This window comes from Podarcis muralis, chromosome 5 (genome assembly GCF_964188315.1).
Source record: "Podarcis muralis chromosome 5, rPodMur119.hap1.1, whole genome shotgun sequence".
Classification (NCBI taxonomy): Eukaryota; Metazoa; Chordata; class Lepidosauria; order Squamata; family Lacertidae; genus Podarcis; species Podarcis muralis.
In genome coordinates, this window is record NC_135659.1 from 86,383,393 (window position 1) to 86,402,390 (window position 18,998).

An 18,998-nucleotide genomic window follows, 5' to 3' on the forward strand; every position below is an offset into this window, starting at 1 on the left:
CGATGTACCTCGCGACCTTCTCTGTTATCTGACTATCCGTATCAGATAATAGAAAATACAGTGTAATGTCTGGTGAACGGCCGGGGTTGGAGAGAATGAGTGGAGTAATAATCTCATTCCTTAGGTCTTTGTAAAGGGGGCAAGAAAGAAGGACGTGGGACACTGTTTCCGTGTTACCATCTCCACATGGGCAGAGTCGTTTTTCAAATGGAGTCTTTTGGTAACGACCTTCGAGTACAGCAGAGGGAAGAACATCCCATCTAGCCAATGTAAAGGCACGTCTGTATTTTGGGATGGTTGGTTTAGACAAATATGAAGCTGGAGAGTCAAAATGAGAAGGGGGAAAGTAGGTATACCATGGGCACAGTTTCTTTAAGATAGTCAGGTTGTTTTGTCGTTCAATGTCTTTCAGGCGCTGGCCTATTAGACTCTTTGCTTTAATGAGGCCCATTGATAGTAGGGACTGTGAATGCAGACCGCATGTAAGGAGTTTTTGATGCACAGTTTTGAACCACTTGCTTTTGTGAGGGTCTTGCTTTACTAGAGGCAGTAGACCAGGTGGATTCAGATTAAGACGAAGCCAATAGTTGAATGTTCTCTGCCAGGTCCGAGTTTCCACAGATGGAAGGCAGGCCTCGAGTCGTAATGCTGCGTTTGGAACACAGGAGGGGACGCCGAATATCTGCCTTAGAAATTTAGACTGGACAGTTTCAAGACTGGAGCAGTGGTTCCCCGTCCAGATTTGCGCCCCGTACAGTAACTGCGCCAGAGGTTTTGCTTGAAAAACTTCAAGGGCTGCTGGGATGTATCTGCCCCCCTTCGTGTAGAAGAAGCGGGACAGCATCTTGATACTTTGAGCTGCTTTTTCTTTGGCACATTTTTGATGGACATCCCAGGACCCGGTCGACTGGAAAACGATACCCAGATATTTGAAGGCTTTGACTTGTTCAATTGTCTGGTTATCCATCCTCCAGCTGTACTGTCTGTGTTTCCTTGCAAAAACCATAATTTTGGTTTTCTGATAGTTTATTGCAAGTTGCTCTCTCCTACAGTATGCTGAGAATTCACCTATGAGCCTATTTAAGCCTATTCTTGTTCGAGATCTGGGTTTCCTGGGACCATTGGTCTGTCCAGCAGGTTCGTATGATGTTCTTGGATCCAGATACATTTGTTAGGTAAAGTTTTGTAGTGTCATAGTCCAGTTTTTGTTGGGTCTCTAAAGGACATATCAAACAGTCTGGGAGTGATCCCTAAGAAGTCCCTGATGGTAATATTTTCCCCATTATTAGTTCCTTCGTTATGACAATCTCTTCTCCATACACACTTGTGAAGTTTAGAGCTAATTTCCACATGAAACCTTTATGAGAATAGCATGGGAGATGAGATGTTACTTAGTTGTTATTAATGCCTATCAGAGATTGGCCAGAGACATTCCTGCTTAACCACAGATTGAATTAAATATATATCTTTTGTAATACATGTCTAAGGAACACATGGTAAGTGACATTGGCTCATTTTCTCATTTATAATGCTGTGTGTTACATTATAACCGTTTAAATAGACAGTGAAGTGCTGCATATGCTACTCTAGCGTTCAGCTTCTTAGCCTTCTCAAGTTTTGCTTTTTAGGCTCTTTTGGCTAACTTCTTTAAAGCACCAAAATAGTTTTACTCCTAAGAAGAAGTGAAACCTTTGTTGCACTGCATAAACAATACAAAAAACCAAAACCCATGTTGCTTTTTACACATCTCATTTAGCTTGTGCTCTGTTTTAGATGTCTTCCTTGATAGTTCTCAATTTCAAAGCAGTCTTGGATCCCAACTTTTAGATTACTAAGATTCATTTTCTCTAGGAAAATGCCAGCCAGCATGTCCAGTTTAAAAGGAGAGCAGCATTTTCATTAAGCTACTGATTATACGCCTAGCAGTGTATAAAAGGGTTTTTTATTGTAATATTGTTTTCATCCGGAGATTCATTTTTGATAACTTTCAGTTGCATTGCCTCGACTTGGCAAAATCAACCTCAAGACTTCTTAGGGTTGCTGTTCATTTTAGCTTTCTCCAAATAACAAGTCACCTTTGTAGGCCACTGACATTGGGTTCAGAATTCTCACTTGGATTTTCTTTGTTGCAATTGCAAATAATGCAACTTAATAGGATATATACTTGTGTTCATCAGACAGCAGACAGATCATTATGTCCTGAATTGTCCACCCACTACATTGCGACACAAAATAAGATAATTTCTTTCTAGGATAGGCATATAAAGGGAAGCACAATAAATAATGAACTAAGTCTCCTATACAGCTGTTTCCTCAGATACACAATGTATTTCTTACTGGGATATGATGGTGCCTGCCATTCAAATAAGCAGATGGCATCCGTTGAAATCTTAATTATGTTAAAAGCTTTTCTCAAGTGTCAGCAGGACCCAATGTATTGAGAAGCTTGGACAAACTGGCATAGCCTACAGTACACAATAGATGGTGGTAAGAAAGTGAGTGAAGAGAAAAGGAGTATACAGGGGTCTGAAATGGTTGCTAAATTCTAGGTATTTTATGCGGAAAGGAGGCTGCCCCAGGTGACAGCTCCCAGTGTGATCCTTGCTGTATCTCCTGCATATAAATTAGAAAAGTCAGCAGCTGGTCCCTCTTTCTCTCCTCCTGCTTGCTCTCCTATCAGCCTGGCTTAACCAGATGTGCCCAGTAGCAAGGGGACAAAGCAAGGATGAGTCCTGGGGAGAAGTAAATCCAAGAATGAGATTAAGGGGGAGTTGGAAGCTTTAAAATAAAACCCACCCGTTCAAGACGGAACACCTTGGCTTCCTTATGCTGTCATTCCCTTTATTTCCAACATAGAGCCAGTGTGGTGTAGTGATTAGGGTTGGGCTAGGCCCTGGGAGACCAGGGTTCAAATCCCACTCAGCCATGAAGCTCACTGGGTGACCTTGGGCCACTCACTGTCTCTCAGCCTAACCTACCCGCACAGGCTTGTGCAAATTAAATAAGGAGGCAAGAACCATGTATGCTGCCTTGAGCTTGGAGAAGAAGGTGGAATATAAATGGAATAGGGTAAAAATAATAAAAACGTTCAGGCATGAGTGGTGTTTCATATGTAAGTCCAATGATACCATCCATGCACTAGTGGGAGGTGCCAGCAGGCATGGGTGCTCTGCTCTGTGCCTGGAGCAGGTAAGGAGAGGTACCAACTGCCGCCATACGGATACTGTTTTGTACTGGAAGAAGCAAAGATCACCAGTGTCAAAGCAATGATTCTTCAACATCAACTTCGTTGGTCTGGTCATGTTCGGATGTCTGATGATCGTCTTCCAAAGGAACTACTCTATTCCGAACTTAAAAATGGTAAGCATAATGCTGGTGGTCAACAAAAGAAGTTCAAAGACGCTCTCAAGGCAAATCTTTTAAAATGTAGTATAAACACCAACAACTGGGAAACACTGGCCTGCAAGTGCTCCATTTGGAGAACAGCCTCTACCAAATGCGTCATGGACTTTGAAGATGCTCGAACTCAGGATGAAAGGGCGTAGCGAGCTAAGAGGAAGGCACGCTTGGCAAACCCTCACTGTGATCAACTCCTGCCCAAAAACCTGTGTCCCTACTGTGGAACGTGTGGATCCAGAATTGGCCTCCACAGTCACGGACTCATTGCTAAAACCATGTTTATGGAAGACAATCTTACTCAGCTACAAGTGATTGCCAAAGAAGAAGAAAATACTTTTGTGAAACCTGCTCAACGTGCAAAGTATTCGGCCGTGATATGGAGAAGGTGTTCAGAGCAGGACCCAAGAACAGCAAGTCCACTTGCAGGAGCTGGAAGTTGGAAGGCAGAGATGGAAGTGAGCAGTTGGTTCTCTATGGGGAAGAGAATCTGCCAGCACCTGAGGCCAGTCTCAGTCTACTAGCCTACAAAGAAGTGTGAAGGACCATGATGTGGGTGTATGAAACAAGGCCTCAACTGTGGTAAGCCAAGACTTCAGTTCAGAGGATGGTGAACATCTATTTGAGGATGATCATTATGATGACTCATTTGAAAACAAACAAGCTAGACCATATATGTCCAAGGTAAACGAAACATTTCATTTGACCTGTGAAATAGTGACGTTTCTTGCGAAGTTGCTCTAGTTGACAGTGACTTGCACAAGCAGAAACCAGTGGGCCAGACTCAACTCTGATGACATGTCATGGGGGGGGGCTTCCCCTGGTGGTGTCATTTGAGGTGACCCAATGTTTATTTTGGGCTGCCTAAGGACTGAGGTCATTGCTCATTAAAGTGCTTCGTTGGGGGGGAATACATTTTGTCCCAAAGAATCTTGAAGGGGAGAGCTTTCCAGTGGGGGAGAATATATGATATGGGGTATTATAAGTCATATTTTATAAACTATTTAGGGTATTCCCACAGCTCTTTGTCAAAAAATGAACTAGGACCAGGAAACCAATAATGTAAAATAAATCCCACATAAGACAGTGAGAATTCCAAGGTCACCACTTGTTTTCCAATTGCTTGAGGTATAGATCTTGCAAAAAAAAAATTAAAAAATTCAGCACACTTCAGTACCAATTTACTAATTTTGGTGCTGTGGCTTATGCACTAAGAGAGAAATCTTGAATGGGATTCAGACCTTGAAACATCAACCTATTGGAGGTGAATTGGCCAGAAGGGGTGGGGATTTTATTGCGCATGTGGGAATTGGCTGGGTGCCTTTCTTGATTGATCACCCATTCTTTGTCTTGTCTACAGATATGAATGAGGTTGCTTTGCAGTAGTCTGAGGCCTGCTGCGAGAAAATAATAATTGGGTACTGTCTTTTGCACTCATACATCAGAGTGAGACCCAGGGAATTTAATGGGAATTACTTGTGAGTATTTGAATTGGGTTGTTAAGCACTTAAATAGGGCTTTTTGGTACAGTATTCAAAATCCTTGTAATTTGTTATTTCAGTAATTTTTACAACCCATGAATAAAGGAGCTAGGTCATTGAGGTGCTTCTACTACCCTTGTTATTGACTTCCAGCAAAAATTTTTAGCATCCCTGTTCATTCCTGCATTTGATATGTGGTAACTGTAAAATCAGCAACTGAGAGTATGCGATTGGCCACCCACACCGTGGGCAAATAGCTGAAGCACCAAACATGAGTCTCCCAGCATGACCTTCTGAAACCATTCTTCCAGGAAGGACTGGAACTACCACAAACCAGTGCCACTTAGTCCCATCCCAGCCATGAGAACCAGAAGTATACCATGGCTGATGGTATTAAAAACTGGTAAGAGGACCAACATGGCAACACCCCCCCCCCCCCATCTTGCTCCCAGCATAAACTACCTACTAAGGGGACCAAAGCTGTCTCAGTCATATAAGTGGGCCTGAAACCAAATTGAAATGCACAGCTGGCCTAGGATGTTTTGCTACTTGAGGCGAAACAGAAAATGGCACTGCCCCCTGAAGCTACCTTTCCCAAAGCCCATCAAAGCTGCCACACTGAAGGCACCACCACCTGCAGCAGGCAAAGAAGGAGGTGGGTGACAAGCCAAGGGCGTGGTGAGTAGCATGGACCCATATCTGCCACCTCTCCCAACTGTTCCCCAATCTGCTGCCTGAGGTGACTGCCTCAAGGGTGGGCTGGCCCCAGCGGCGTAGCGTGGGTTGTCAGCACCCGGGGCAAGGCAAGTAATTTGTGCCCCCTAACCCGTGGATTTGCGCCCCCTAACCTGTGGATTTGCGCCCCCTAACCCGTGGATTTGCCCTAACCCCAGATGTTGCGCCCGGTGCGGCCGGCCCCCCCTGCACCCCCCACGCTACGCCACTGGCTGGCCCTGTTGAAATGGCTCTAGATGAACCACACAGAAAGACCTAGAGTGGAGATGCTGTCACATGCTCAAGCATTTTGGCCGAGAATGGAATATTGGAGGTTGCCTAGAAATTTCCTGACACAGCTGGAGTCAGAGAGGTCTTACCAAGTCCTCATTTGGGCCCAGTGGAATAGTTGTGGAGAGACATTGATCCCTCTAAAAGGTAAAGGGACCCCTGACCATTAGGTCCAGTCGTGGCGGACTCTGGGGTTGCGGTGCTCATCTCGCTTTATTGGCCGAGGGAGCCAGCGTACAGCTTCTGGGTCATGAGGCCAGCATGACTAAGCCGCTTCTGGCGAACCAGAGCAGCGCACGGAAAAGCCGTTTACCTTCCCGCCGGAGCGGTACCTATTTATCTACTTGCACTTTGACGTGCTTTCGAACTGCTAGGTTGGCAAGAGCAGAGACCGAGCAACGGCAGCTCACCCCGTCGCGGGGATTGGAACCGCCAACCTTCTGATCGGCAAGTCCTAGGCTCTGTGTTTTAACCCACAGCGCCACCTGCGTTCCATTGATCCCTCTAGTTACCCGCTAAGTGATCCTTGCTTTATTGGAACTCTCTGGGACTTCCCTCAGAGCAGACAAACTTGTAATTTTGTTGGTATAATTTTTCTCCTGCCCATCCCCTAACCTCCACCAAGAGACTTGTGTAGATTGCAACTGTGCTGTATATAAATTTTTTGGGGTGGAACCAGTATGTCCCCCAGCTCCTGGTGGCATTTCCAGTGTCGTCTATCAAGAAAAATGCTCTTTTAAAAGATGTGACTGTTGTGTTGTCCTATTCTGGAAGTCAAGCACCTGATGGGCAAAGTTTTTTAAAAGACGCCTGCAGCTAACAAGTCAGGCTGTTCCTCCTATCATCTGTCTAAAATAGGAACCACAGGAAGATGAAGCAAAGCGAAAATATTGTGTGTCTTTTTCCTGTGTGTGGGTTATTTGCAGAAAGACTGTCATGAGAACGAACTTCACTTTGTAACTTGAGTCCCTTCTGTCATGCTTTGTACTGATTGTCTGTGGCCTTAGAAATTCCCTTTTTCCAGGAACATTTGCTCATTTTTCCCCACCAGTGCCTTCTGAAGAATATTATTTTGGATCCTTTTTCTTGAAATATATATTTTGTGACATACACAGAAGTTTGCAAAACGAAAGCTTTGATGGCTGATGATGATATAGGAAGGGGCAACAGTTATTGGTAACAACTATGGATAGAAATATTGGACGTAGCAGATTTGCAAAGGTAGGTCAGCAGAGAACAATGTGATGGAATTTAAGAGAGTAAAAGGTCAAGCCTATTAATAACTACTCAGAAGTAAGTTCTACACTGCAACTTACTCCCATGTAAGTGTGAGGTTGAAACCCAATGCACACTTTCCTGGGAATAAACTATATTGGACTCAGTGGAACTTTTGAGTAAGCATGTATAAAATTAATTTGTATCCTTCCAATACCCACACATATGAAAGTGGCTTACCTCTGAGTAGACATATATAGGATTGCACTGTAAGTCTGGTAGGATGCAATGAGGAAATCTATATTATTATTTTATTGTCAATATGTTCAGAAACGAACAGGGCAGAAATAAACACAACTGCATTTGTCCTTGTACACTGGCCTAAGAAAAACTGTTGAAGAAATTCTCTTTGTAGTGGTTGTAGTTTGGAGTGCTCATGGTCACAGTTCCAGCCAGTGAACTATGCTCTCTTCTAACATGGGTTTTCTGTGGGGCAGGGATCTCAAGATCGGTCAGTCTTCTGTGGCCGCTGAGTCCCCATTGGACTGTTTCAGGGAATTTCCCTCTTTGAGGGTTCTGCCCCCCTCCCCGAAAGATTTTGCATACAGTGGTACCTCGGGTTAAGAACTTAATTCGCTCTGGAGGTCTGTTCTTAACCTGAAACTGTTTTTGACCTGAGGTATCACTTTGGCTAATGGGGCCTCCCGCTGCTGCCGCTGCGCCGCCACTGCCCGATTTCTGTTCTCATCCTGAAGCAAAGTTCTTAACCCAAGGTACTATTTCTGGGTTAGCGGAGTCTGTAACCTGAAGCGTCTGTAACCCGAGGTACCACTGTACTTCTGTAAACCTGGAGGTTCCCCTAAGCCTGTCTTGAGTTAAAGGTAGTGCCATATTGACACCGTAAATCGAATATTTGCTAGTGTGTGTGTGCATTTTATTCTCAGAAATATTGTTTCTCTGAAAAGAGGAAGGTCTAATTCAAAAGACAAAGGGAAAGGGTGATGATGAGTAAAAGGAACCGGGGGCGGTGGGCGGGGGGATCGCTGCACAGAACCGGTGCATGTTAAAAAGTGATTAAGCAGCAGATTCTAGCCAAGGAGACCAGATGGTCAATTTGAATAGCCGGGCCCCAGTGAAAGTATTTCATTTTCGTAGGGCTAATGTGCTTTGTTCTTTGCGATTCTCCTTCTCTGTGTGTGCCTCTAAAGCGATGCCATTACGAAGCCTTTGTTTTTGTAGTTTGAAGAGGGTTCACTGAGGCAGGGCAGTCTCGGTGGAGTGAGCAGGGATAATTCAAAGCCGCCACCATAGCCCAAGACCGAACCTTGAAACATCAGCTGGGTTCTTGCAAGCCTGCTGGAAAAAACATCCTCAAAATCTGCCCTGCTCAGACATTTTTTTATTTTTTATGTTTTGCATTATAGTCAGCGATGTGCTGTTTCTAAAGTGTTGGAGATCTAAGAACAAGAACACTCTCTGTTTGGGCTTTTGTTTCACCCCCTTCCTTTAGCCCCCTTGACACTAGAGGCACCAAAATCCTCAGGGGTGGCGGAGATCATGGGATGTCCTCATTTGCATGGAGATAACTACAAGCCAATTGCTGCGCTGGAAGGGAATTTGCTGCGCGATTAGCTCCTCGCCTTTCATCCCCGAGGGCTGCTCGCTTCACTCGAAAGCTACTTCCCCATGCAAGGAGGCTGCACAAAAGGTCTGCAAGGAAACCTTGCCGTGCTGCAGACCAGCTTGATTGTTTGCCCCCTTTTGACAACAGAAAAAAAAGAGAGACAGGAATAAGAGAGTCTATCTGGAGGGTGCGATTTGGATGATGGACGAGTAGAGGCTCCCAGCTGAAAACAGCAAAATGAAAGTCAACGTGAGTGTAGCGGACGTTTCCTTGAGCTCTGTTCTCTTTTCATGGGGATGGGGCATGGTTGTGTCTAAGCGGCATTTATTTGAAGATTGGGTTTATTTTTAAAATGAAATTGTTTTATATGGTGTATCTACACTTTGGGGGCATCTCCTCTGTAGGTGCTGTCATTGTTTTTCATGTGAATGCCGGTACTTTAAAATCACGCATCTCTGCCCTCACCCTTCCCCTACGATTCAGTCCATAAACGAACATGCTTACTCTGGTGTAAATTCCACAGGGCTCAGTGGGGCTTCCTCTCTAGTAAGAGTTCTTAGGGTTGCAGCTTTGATTTCTGAAAAGAGGAGAAGCTGATATATGCGAGAACGGAGAGGAGGTTTGCGTGTGATGGTTTTGGGGAGACAACCGCTCTTTGAATGCCCTTGCCCTCTTGTACAAAAGATACGATGTACTGATTGTGGGTGTTCAGTTTCTCCATTTTACTTTGATAATCTTTTAGATGAGTTGAAATGTATTTCTGAACATCAGAAATGCCTAACCCACCCACCCTTTATTTTGAGAAAGACTACTTGTAACTGCTTGGGAGGAAGATAGGAAACTGCTTTGTACAGCATCATCAGAATACTGGTCCATCTAGCTCACCACCGTCTCCTCTGACTTCTAGCAGCTCTCCACGATTTCTGGGAACAGCTTTTCCCAACTTTACCTGGAGACACTAAGGCTAGAACTTCTGAATTCAAGGCAGGTGCTCTACCAGTGAACTGTGGTCCTGAATCTGTCCCAAGTGGCCCCAATATGGTCTTTCTTTCACATAGACCATTTGCTGGGTGGACCGGCTACTGCTTGCAGCTTACTGATTAGTTGTTGCAAAGAATGAGTACAGGAAGCTGCCTTGTATTGAGCCAGACCACTGGTCCCCCTAGCTTAGTATTGTCTTCACTGATGCACAAAAACTTTCTGACCCCACCCCACCTCCATGCAACAAGATAAATTGTATGCAAAATGTTGCGTGCATGTGTTTAAGTCCATTATTCTGGAGAGGGGATCCAGGCTTGCATCAGATTCTCAAAGGGGACTGTGACCCCAGAAAAGTTTAGGAACCACTGCTTTAGATAGTGAATTTATTAGAATGACAATCTATTGTCTTTTTTCTTTTTCTTTTTTGCATTTCATTTCCCTCTGACTTCATGGTCTACATATTTTCTCTCTTGGCACCCATCTGTATATGTACAGTGGTACCTCGGGTTAAGAACTTCATTCGTTCTGGAGGTCCATTTTTAACCTGAAACTGTTCTTAACCTGAAGCACCACTTTAGCTAATGGGGCCTCCCGCTGCCGCTGCGCCGCTGCGCGATTTCTGTTCTCATCCTGAAGCAAAGTTCTTAACCCGAGGTACTATTTCTGGGTTAGCGGAGTCTGTAACCTGAAGCATCTGTAACCCGAGGTACCACTGTACTTGCCAACTTAGGGCAGTGCTTCATATATTTGATGAAGTGGACTTTAGTCCATGAAAACATACACCATAATAAATTTAAGATGCTGCAAGTCTCCTTTATAATTTTATTCTGCGGGATTTACTGGCAAGGAAGAATGCACAAGTTTGGTGCCATAAAGTGAAAAGAAAAAAAGAAAATAGCAAACATTTACAAGTCTACAGTATTCCAACACAGCCTTTTAATTGCAAACTTTTAAAACTGTTACGTGCCAGTCTGCCTTTAAATGGGTCTTGTCAAACATAAAGTGATGGCAGTTCAGAGTGCTGTTTCAGTTTGACCTGTCTGGGAATCTCAGCAAGGACTTTGTGTTTATTTGCTCATAGCTGAGCAGCTTAAACAGCAACTTCTGTCCACTCCAGAGGAGTAGCTATGTTGCAGCGAAACAATAAATAATCTTGTGGCACCTAAAAGTCTCAGGTCACATCAATACCATCATTTAAATCAAGTTTAACATGCATAGCTTCCCCCAAGGAATCCTGGGAACTGAAGGGTGCTGGAAATTGTAGTTCTGTGAGGAGTGAATTACAGTTCCCAGGATTCTTTGGAGAAAACCATGGGTTATGGTGTGGATGTGAACCTAACATATTTATTGTGGAATAAGCTTTTGTGGACTACAAAACCCAGTGTGTCAGATGCTGAAGGGTTAGCCTTGCTAAACTAATATCCATGCTTTGACGCAGAAAAATGGTGTCAGGGGGTTGTAAATACTAGAGTCATGAATTACAAAGGGAAGCATTAGATTTGTGTCATTTTTATGAAATGCCCAAATATATACAAGACAAGAATGGGTCGACCCATTCACCACAGCAGGCATGTCGATAATACAATAATGCAATATGACGTGGGTGATGTGATAATCGCTCAACATAATGCCATCTTTCTAGCTATGCTGTGGTAACTTAATAAGGACATGTTGTGGGAAAGAGGCCCACAATCTAGATTAAGGCCGAATTGACCTTAATCGACATGGCAGTTTAATACTGAGCTTTCCTTCAAAGTCTTTTGTTGCATTAGTAGTTAGAAACTTCAGCGATTAGATGGGACATAAATGACCAAAAGCAAACAAACAAATAGTGTGGTGAATTTGAGGGGAGACTAGCCTAGGGGACTGAAATGTTCTCTCACTGACTTCTGGGTTTCTGTTGTGGTCTATTGCTGGTGAGCAGCATTTTCAAATCAGGCATAAGGTAGCGGTTCTACAGCCACTGCATAATTCTAATGGGGTGTCCAGAAAGTGAACCTGCTACATAGATTTGTCTAATTCAGGTTGATAGTGGAGTAGAAATTATGCAGTTGTTTTAAAAGATTATACCATGTCCTTCAGCAATTCTACTTCCAGGACACCTGAGAGATATCAGTACATATTTTTAACAGCAAACAAGCATGTAGTATTCAAATAATAGATAAAACATAGCTCTGAGGAAAACATATGAGTAGCAAAATAAATTTAAATAACACATTAAAAGGCATGTTAGAATGCAATGTCTTCACCTGGTTCAAGGCAAGCTTCTCAGGGATGATTCTTCCAAAAGATGGGGGATGAATAAAAAGACCCTCTCTTTGATCACTTATAAGGCAGAGGTACTCCGTTAAAGCTATGGTTTTCCCAGTAGTGATGTATGGAAGTGAGAGCTGGACCATAAAGAAGGCTGATCGCCGAAGAATTGATGCTTTTGAATTATGGTGCTGGAGGAGACTCTTGAGAGTCCCATGGACTGCAAGAAGATCAAATCTATCAATTCTTAGGGAAATCAGCCCTGAGTGCTCACTGGAAGGAAGCTGAGCCTCCAATACTTTGGCCACCTCGTGAGAAGGGAAGACTCCCTGGAAAAAACCCTGATGTTGGGAAAGATGGAGGGCACAAGGAGAAGGGGACTGCAGAGGACAAGATGGTTGGACAGTGTTCTTGAAGCTACCAGCATGAGTTTGACCAAGCTGTGGGAGGCAGTGGAAGACAGGAGTCCCTGGCGTTCTCTGCTCCATGGGGTCACGAAGAGTCAGACAGGACTAAACAACTAAACAACAACAACTCAGGGAAGGGCCTCTGAAGATGGTAAAATTTATATCCTGCCCACCCTCCCAGGGTGAAGCCCAGGGTGGCAAACAACAACAGTGAAAACATCAATACTCCAATACAATTCCAATACAGATGCAGAGTGGGAAAGATCTCAGTTTAAAAGGCTTGTTGAAAGTGGAAAGGTTTTTAGTAGGTGCAGAAAAGGCAACAGAAATGTCTAATATTTAACAGGAAGGAATTCCAAAGGGCAGATGCCATAACACTAAAGGACAATTCCTACACTGTGCAGAATGAAACTCCTGATAACATGGTGTCTGCAGGAGGCCCTCATCTCTAGAGCACAAGTGATCAATGGGATACATAAGAGGCGAGACAATCTTCTTGTCACAGTCCTGGTGGAATCCCCAAATGCTTCTTCCCAAGGATTCTGGGTGGCAGTGCAATTCATGTTATCCTTGGTACAGGAAAGGGATTTGGGAGCAGGAGCTAACTGCTCCAAGTCAGTTGTATGTTGTCACACTATGGAGTGTAGCTGATTGGAGTTGTATTGGAGAATTAATTGGCAGGGATCTTGCTTGAATTCAGGTCACACTACAAAGGAAATATGGGTCAACCAATGTTGACAGGTGGCCGAACCCATCTACCCATCAGAGTGCCTCATTGGGGGTGCTGGATCTGGCCCACCAAGGATGGAAATATTTGCCACCGTAGCTGTACAGGTGTGTGGGTTATCATCACAGTGCCATTGTTCTGAGGATAGGAGCAGAGATGATTATGGTTGGGCACAAATTGGCAGGACTTGGTGGATGACAAACCTGGTTGCTTGGAGACCATTTTTATGGGAGTTGTTGGTATATAAAGCTTTTGGGCCAGAGGGAGGGGTGACTCTGGGGTGGAACATGGGTCTGGGTCTGCTGGGAACAGTCCCTCTACCCCAGGGGTCAGCAAACTTTTTCAGCAGGGGGCCAGTCCACTGTCCCTCAGACCTTGGGGGGGGGGATGAACAAATTCCTATGCCCCACAAATAACCCAGAGATGCATTTTAAATAAAGGCACACATTCTACTCATGTAAAAACAGCAGGCAGGCCCCACAAATAACCCAGAGATGCATTTTAAATATAAGGACACATTCTACTCATGTAAAATCATGCTGATTCCCGGACCATCCATGGGCTGGATTTAGAAGGCGATTGGGCCAGATCCAACCCCCCAGGCCTTAGTTTGCCTACCCATGCTCTACCCCATCATGTGTTGATTTAACCCTTAAGTGGAATGCCTGAATAGAGCTCAAGTGATGCTCTGAAGGTGTGAGACTGGAACATGGGACAATATACTGAGTCAAGCTATTGGTCCATCTAGCTCACTGATTGGTCCATCTACGCTGATTGGCATTGAGACTCCAGAATTTGAGACAGGGCTCTCTCCCAGCCTTACCTGGAGATGTCATGGGTTGGGGAGATGTTCTACCACTGAGCTACAGCCCTTTGCCAACTGCTTCAAGTACAATGCTTTCCCATAGAGAGCTCATGTGCAACATCAAGTGATAACTCATTTAATGATAAGATGTCAATTGATGCACATGCATATATGTACATGCATGTGTAAATCAGCCCTATACTGCCTTTCTCAGCTTGCCTTCCCCATCTGTATGGTGCTGAATTTTTCTGAATCATTGATCCATCCAGTCCAATAGTGTCTATTTTGATTGGCAGCCTCTCTCCATGGCTCCAGGCTTGCTCTGATAAATTTAACTGGTCATACAGATGATCTATGTATATGTTTGAAATGTGGGAAGCTCCAGGTAGGTTTGGATTAGGAAATGACACAGGGAAGTACCTGAAGCCTCGAAGATTAGATGGGGCAATGGTCTGATATGGTACAAGGCAAATTCTTGCATTTAAAAACGGTGGTTTTAAATGTAATAAATCCGCCAAATGGCAAAATACATGTGGAATTTTGGTGCAGCTCCACTCCTGAAGCTGTCACCAGTGTTCATCAGCAACTACAGACAACAGTGGCACCCGAGATCTTTTTCCATCATTGAATCACACCTGCCTGCTTGAATATTGAGCCTATATTAGTTATGAGTTACCAGCCTCTGCAGCCACAACAGGCTTTGTGATACTCCAGCAATTTGACTTCACCCCAGGAGGTGCATTCCATTGTCTCTTGAGGCAGATGGATTACAACAACAACAAAATAGTTCTTGTTAAGGCACATTAGAAATTTAAATAACTCTTTAAAAACACACCACTGGCCAAGTTGATATTCTAGCAGATAACCTCCTTTCAAAGTCAATTTCCGGTTCGGAACAAAGTTCTTGCTGATTTCAACATGGAACTGTCACTTCTCCCACTGTCCCAGGGATATATCTCAGTGGCCATAGGGATGGTTGGACTCTTACATGAAAAACAAAATCTGTTAGGAGGTTCAGAGGACAGGAGGGGCCAGATTTTGAATACAGTGGTACCTTGGGTTACATACGCTTCAGGTTACATACGCTTCAGGTTACAGACTCCTCTAACCCAGAAATAGTGCTTCAGGTTAAGAACTTTGCTTCAGGATGAGAACAGAAATCGGGCTCCGGCGGTGCGGCAGCAGCAGGAGGCCCCATTAGCTAAAGTGGTGCTTCAGGTTAAGAACAGTTTCAGGTTAAGTACGGACCTCCGGAACGAATTAAGTACTTAACCTGAGGTACCACTGTATGTGGTTATGATATCCACCCCTGTAGTAGGAATATATTTGAGGCTCATTTTGCTAGTTGGCACAGGAACTGCTAAAGCTTTTAAAAGGCTGAAAAAAGTTCAACACCCACCAATTACTCTCCAGCACTGTCTTTCTGTGGATATGTAAAGGACCACTATACTACAGTCCTGACTCCAGAGCAGCAGATAGCATTTATTGTTGTTAGGCGCCCTGAGCCCGGCTTCGGCTGGGGAGGGCGGGATATAAATAAAATTTATTATTTATTATTATTATTATTGTCCATGGCAGGCTTAGGGGGACTCATGGCCTTCTAGGTGCTGTAGGACTTCAACTCCCATCATCCCTCACCACTGACCATGCTGGCTGTGGCTGATGGGAGTTGGAGTCTAAGAACATCCAAAGAGGTATGGCTTCCCCACCCCTGGTCTAAGGTTTTTAAAACCAAGCAGGTATTTTAACAGCACTTGCCATACTGCAGCCAAAACGGTAATATAGGTCACATCCACATCAAGCATTTAAAGCACCCTTATAACACTTGAGGGATGCGGGTGGTGCTGTGGGTTAAACCACAAAGCCTAGGACTTGCCCATCAGAAGGTCGGCGGTTCGAATCCCCGCGACGGGGTGAGCTCCTGTTGCTTGGTCCCTGCTCCTGCCAACCTAGCAGTTCGAAAGCACATTAAAGTGCAAGTAGATAAATAGGTACCGCTCTGGTGGGAAGGTAAATGGCGTTTCCGTGCACTCCTCTGGTTCGCCAGAAGAGGCTTAGTCATGCTGGCCACATGACCCGGAAGCTGTATGCCGGCTCTCTCGACCAATAAAGCGAGATGAGCGCCACAACCCCAGAGTCGGCCATGACTGGACCTAATGGTCAGAGGTACCTTTACCTTTACCTATATCACTTGAAGAGCCGTGGCTTCCCCCAAAAGAATCTGGGTGCTGCAGCTTTAATCTGAAGGGTCTCTGAACAGCTTTTGGCACCTTTAACAAACTGCAGTTCCCAGGATCCCATGACTGTGAACATGCTTTAAATGTTGATGTGGCTGGGTTTGCACAACAAGAGCCCAATTTCTCATTCTTTCAGTCCTCCTGAGCTGTCATCATGCTGCATGAGTCACTGCCGCTGAACCAGGTCGAAAAGGGAAATGAGAGGCGGGGGGAAATAACATGACAAAGTGGAAGATGCTCCGAAGCAGAGGCAGAGCTGAAAGGGCAGGCCTTCCTCTGGCTGGGTGTGAAATGCATTCATTTCCTTTTCCTGCAAGTGCGGTTGCCATGGTCGGCACAACAAGACCTCAAAGAAGTCCCGTGGATAACCGCGGCCAAGGAGCGCTGGTGCTGTTTCTGGCTTGGCTCTGGGGCCATCTTTCCAGCAGCCTTTGAGGTGGAAAGGCTAGCTCAGGGGGTCAGACCTCTGTGTCTAGAGCTGAAATTCAGGTTTGATCTGAAGAGGGGGGACAGTGCCGGATTTAGGGCAGTGTGGGCGGTTCCCCTACTCAGGACACCAAGCCACACAGGTGTGAAACCGAGAAGATCCATAGTTGAGTAGAAAATTTGGGGGTGCCAAATTTTGGGCTCACACAGGGCACTATATTATGAAAGATTATCAAAGTCCGCCTGCGGGGGACAGGGAGCAAATATGCAAGGATGTGTCCTCTCATCTTCTCTTATTTGGCAATGAGTAAGTTGAGACGCGGGTGGCGCTGTGGGTAAAACCTCAGTGCCTAGGACTTGCCGATCGTATGGTCGGCGGTTCGAATCCCCAAGGCGGGGTGAGCTCCCGTCATTCGGTCCCAGCTCCTGCCCACCTAGCAGTTCGAAAGCACCCCTAAGTGCATGTAGATAAATAGGTACTGCTTTATAGCGGGAAGGTAAACGGCGTTTCCGTGCGCTGCGCTGGTGCTGGCTCGCCAGAGCAGCTTCGTCACGCTGGCCACGTGACCCGGAAGTGTCCTCGGACAGCGCTGGCTCCCGGCCTCTTAAGCGAGATGAGCACGCAACCCCAGAGTCGGTCACGACTGGCCCATACGGGCAGGGGTACCTTTTACCTTTAAGTGACCACCAGGTTTACCTGTGTTTTGCCTGCTTGCTTTTCACCCGCTCGACCTGTATATTTGGTAATAAATGAGCATTACAAAAAACACGCCACAGGACTTCAGCAACTTCTTACTCACAGGAAAATGATCCTGTAAAGATGCCCTTGCAGGCAAGAGCTCTAAAGAAAGGGGAGGGGAAGACTCTTACCTGTTAAAATTTTTTGATATGAGGTTAAATGTGCAGGTACCGAAAAAAGAAAGAAAAATGAAAGAATACTTTTAAAGAATAATGGCACAGAGTTCTAAACTAAGAGAAAGAGAAGACAAACATTAAAGAGAACTTAAAAAGCAGTATTTGACTCACTGAGTAGAATCATAGAATCATAGAATCATAGAGTTGGAAGAGACCACAAGGGCCATCGAGTCCAACCCCCTGCCAAGCAGGAAACACCATCAGAGCACTCCTGACATATGGTTGTCAAGCCTCTGCTTAAAGACCTCCAAAGAAGGAGACTCCACCACACTCCTTGGCAGCAAATTCCACTGTCGAACAGCTCTTACTGTCAGGAAGTTCTTCCTAATGTTTAGGTGGAATCTTCTTTCTTGTAGTTTGGATCCATTGCTCCGTGTCCACTTCTCTGGAGCAGCAGAAAACAACCTTTCTCCCTCCTCTATGTGACATCCTTTTATATATTTGAACATGGCTATCATATCACCCCTTAACCTCCTCTTCTCCAGGCTAAACATGCCCAGCTCCCTTAGCCGTTCCTCATAAGGCATCATTTCCAGGCCTTTGACCATTTTGGTTGCCCTCCTCTGGACACGTTCCAGTTTGTCAGTGTCCTTCTTGAACTGTGGTGCCCAGAACTGGACACAGTACTCCAGGTGAGGTCTGACCAGAGCAGAATATAGTGGCACTATTACTTCCCTTGATCTAGATGCTATACTCCTATTGATGAGGCCCAGAATTGCATTGGCTTTTTTAGCTGCCGCGTCACACTGTTGGCTCATGTCAAGTTTGTGGTCAACCAAGACACCTAGATCCTTTTCACATGTACTGCTCTCAAGCCAGGTGTCACCCATCTTGTATTTGTGCCTCTCATTTTTTTTGCCCAAGTGCAATACTTTACATTTCTCCCTGTTAAAATTCATCTTGTTTGTTTTGGCCCAGTTCTCTAATCTGTCAAGGTCGTTTTGAAGTGTGATCCTGTCCTCTGGGGTGTTAGCCACCCCTCCCAGTTTGGTGTCATCTGCAAATTTGATCAGGATGCCCTTGAGTCCATCATCCAAGTCGTTGATAAAGATGTTGAATAAGACCGGGCCCAAGACAGAACCCTGTGGCACCCCACTAGTCACTCTTCTCCAGGATGAAGAGGAACCATTGATGAGCACCCTTTGGGTTCGGTCAGTCAGCCAGTTACAAATCCACTGAGTGGTAGCATAGTCAAGACCGCATTTTACCAGCTTCTTTACAAGAATATCATGGGGCACCTTGTCAAATGCCTTGCTGAAATCAAGGTAGACTACATCCACTGCGTTCCCTTCATCTACCAGGCTTGTAATTCTGTCAAAAAACGAGATCAGGTTAGTCTGACATGACTTATTTTTCAGAAATCCATGCTGACTATTGGTGATCACAGCATTCCTTTCTAGGTGCTCACAGACTGTTTGCTTAATGATCTGCTCCAGAATCTTCCCTGGTATTGATGTCAGACTGACTGGGCGGTAATTATTTGGGTCCTCTCTTTTTCCCTTTTTGAAAATAGGGACAACATTTGC

At 45.0% G+C, this 18,998-nt stretch overlaps 1 protein-coding gene across 2 annotated transcripts in view; it reads left to right on the forward strand.

Annotated features, from left to right (window-relative positions):
- The first annotated feature begins 8,556 nt into the window (after positions 1-8,556).
- Positions 8,557-18,998, forward strand: part of CASS4 (Cas scaffold protein family member 4) — a 44,370-nt gene continuing 33,928 nt past the window's right edge. Inside the window, exon 1 of one of the 2 annotated variants that reach the window (XM_028735257.2) lies at positions 8,557-8,970. In XM_028735257.2, coding sequence (XP_028591090.2) covers positions 8,959-8,970 — 12 coding nt within the window. In that variant the 5' untranslated portion in view covers positions 8,557-8,958. The remainder of the gene's footprint in view (positions 8,971-18,998) is intronic. The other variant, XM_028735256.2, reaches the window with a different exon arrangement.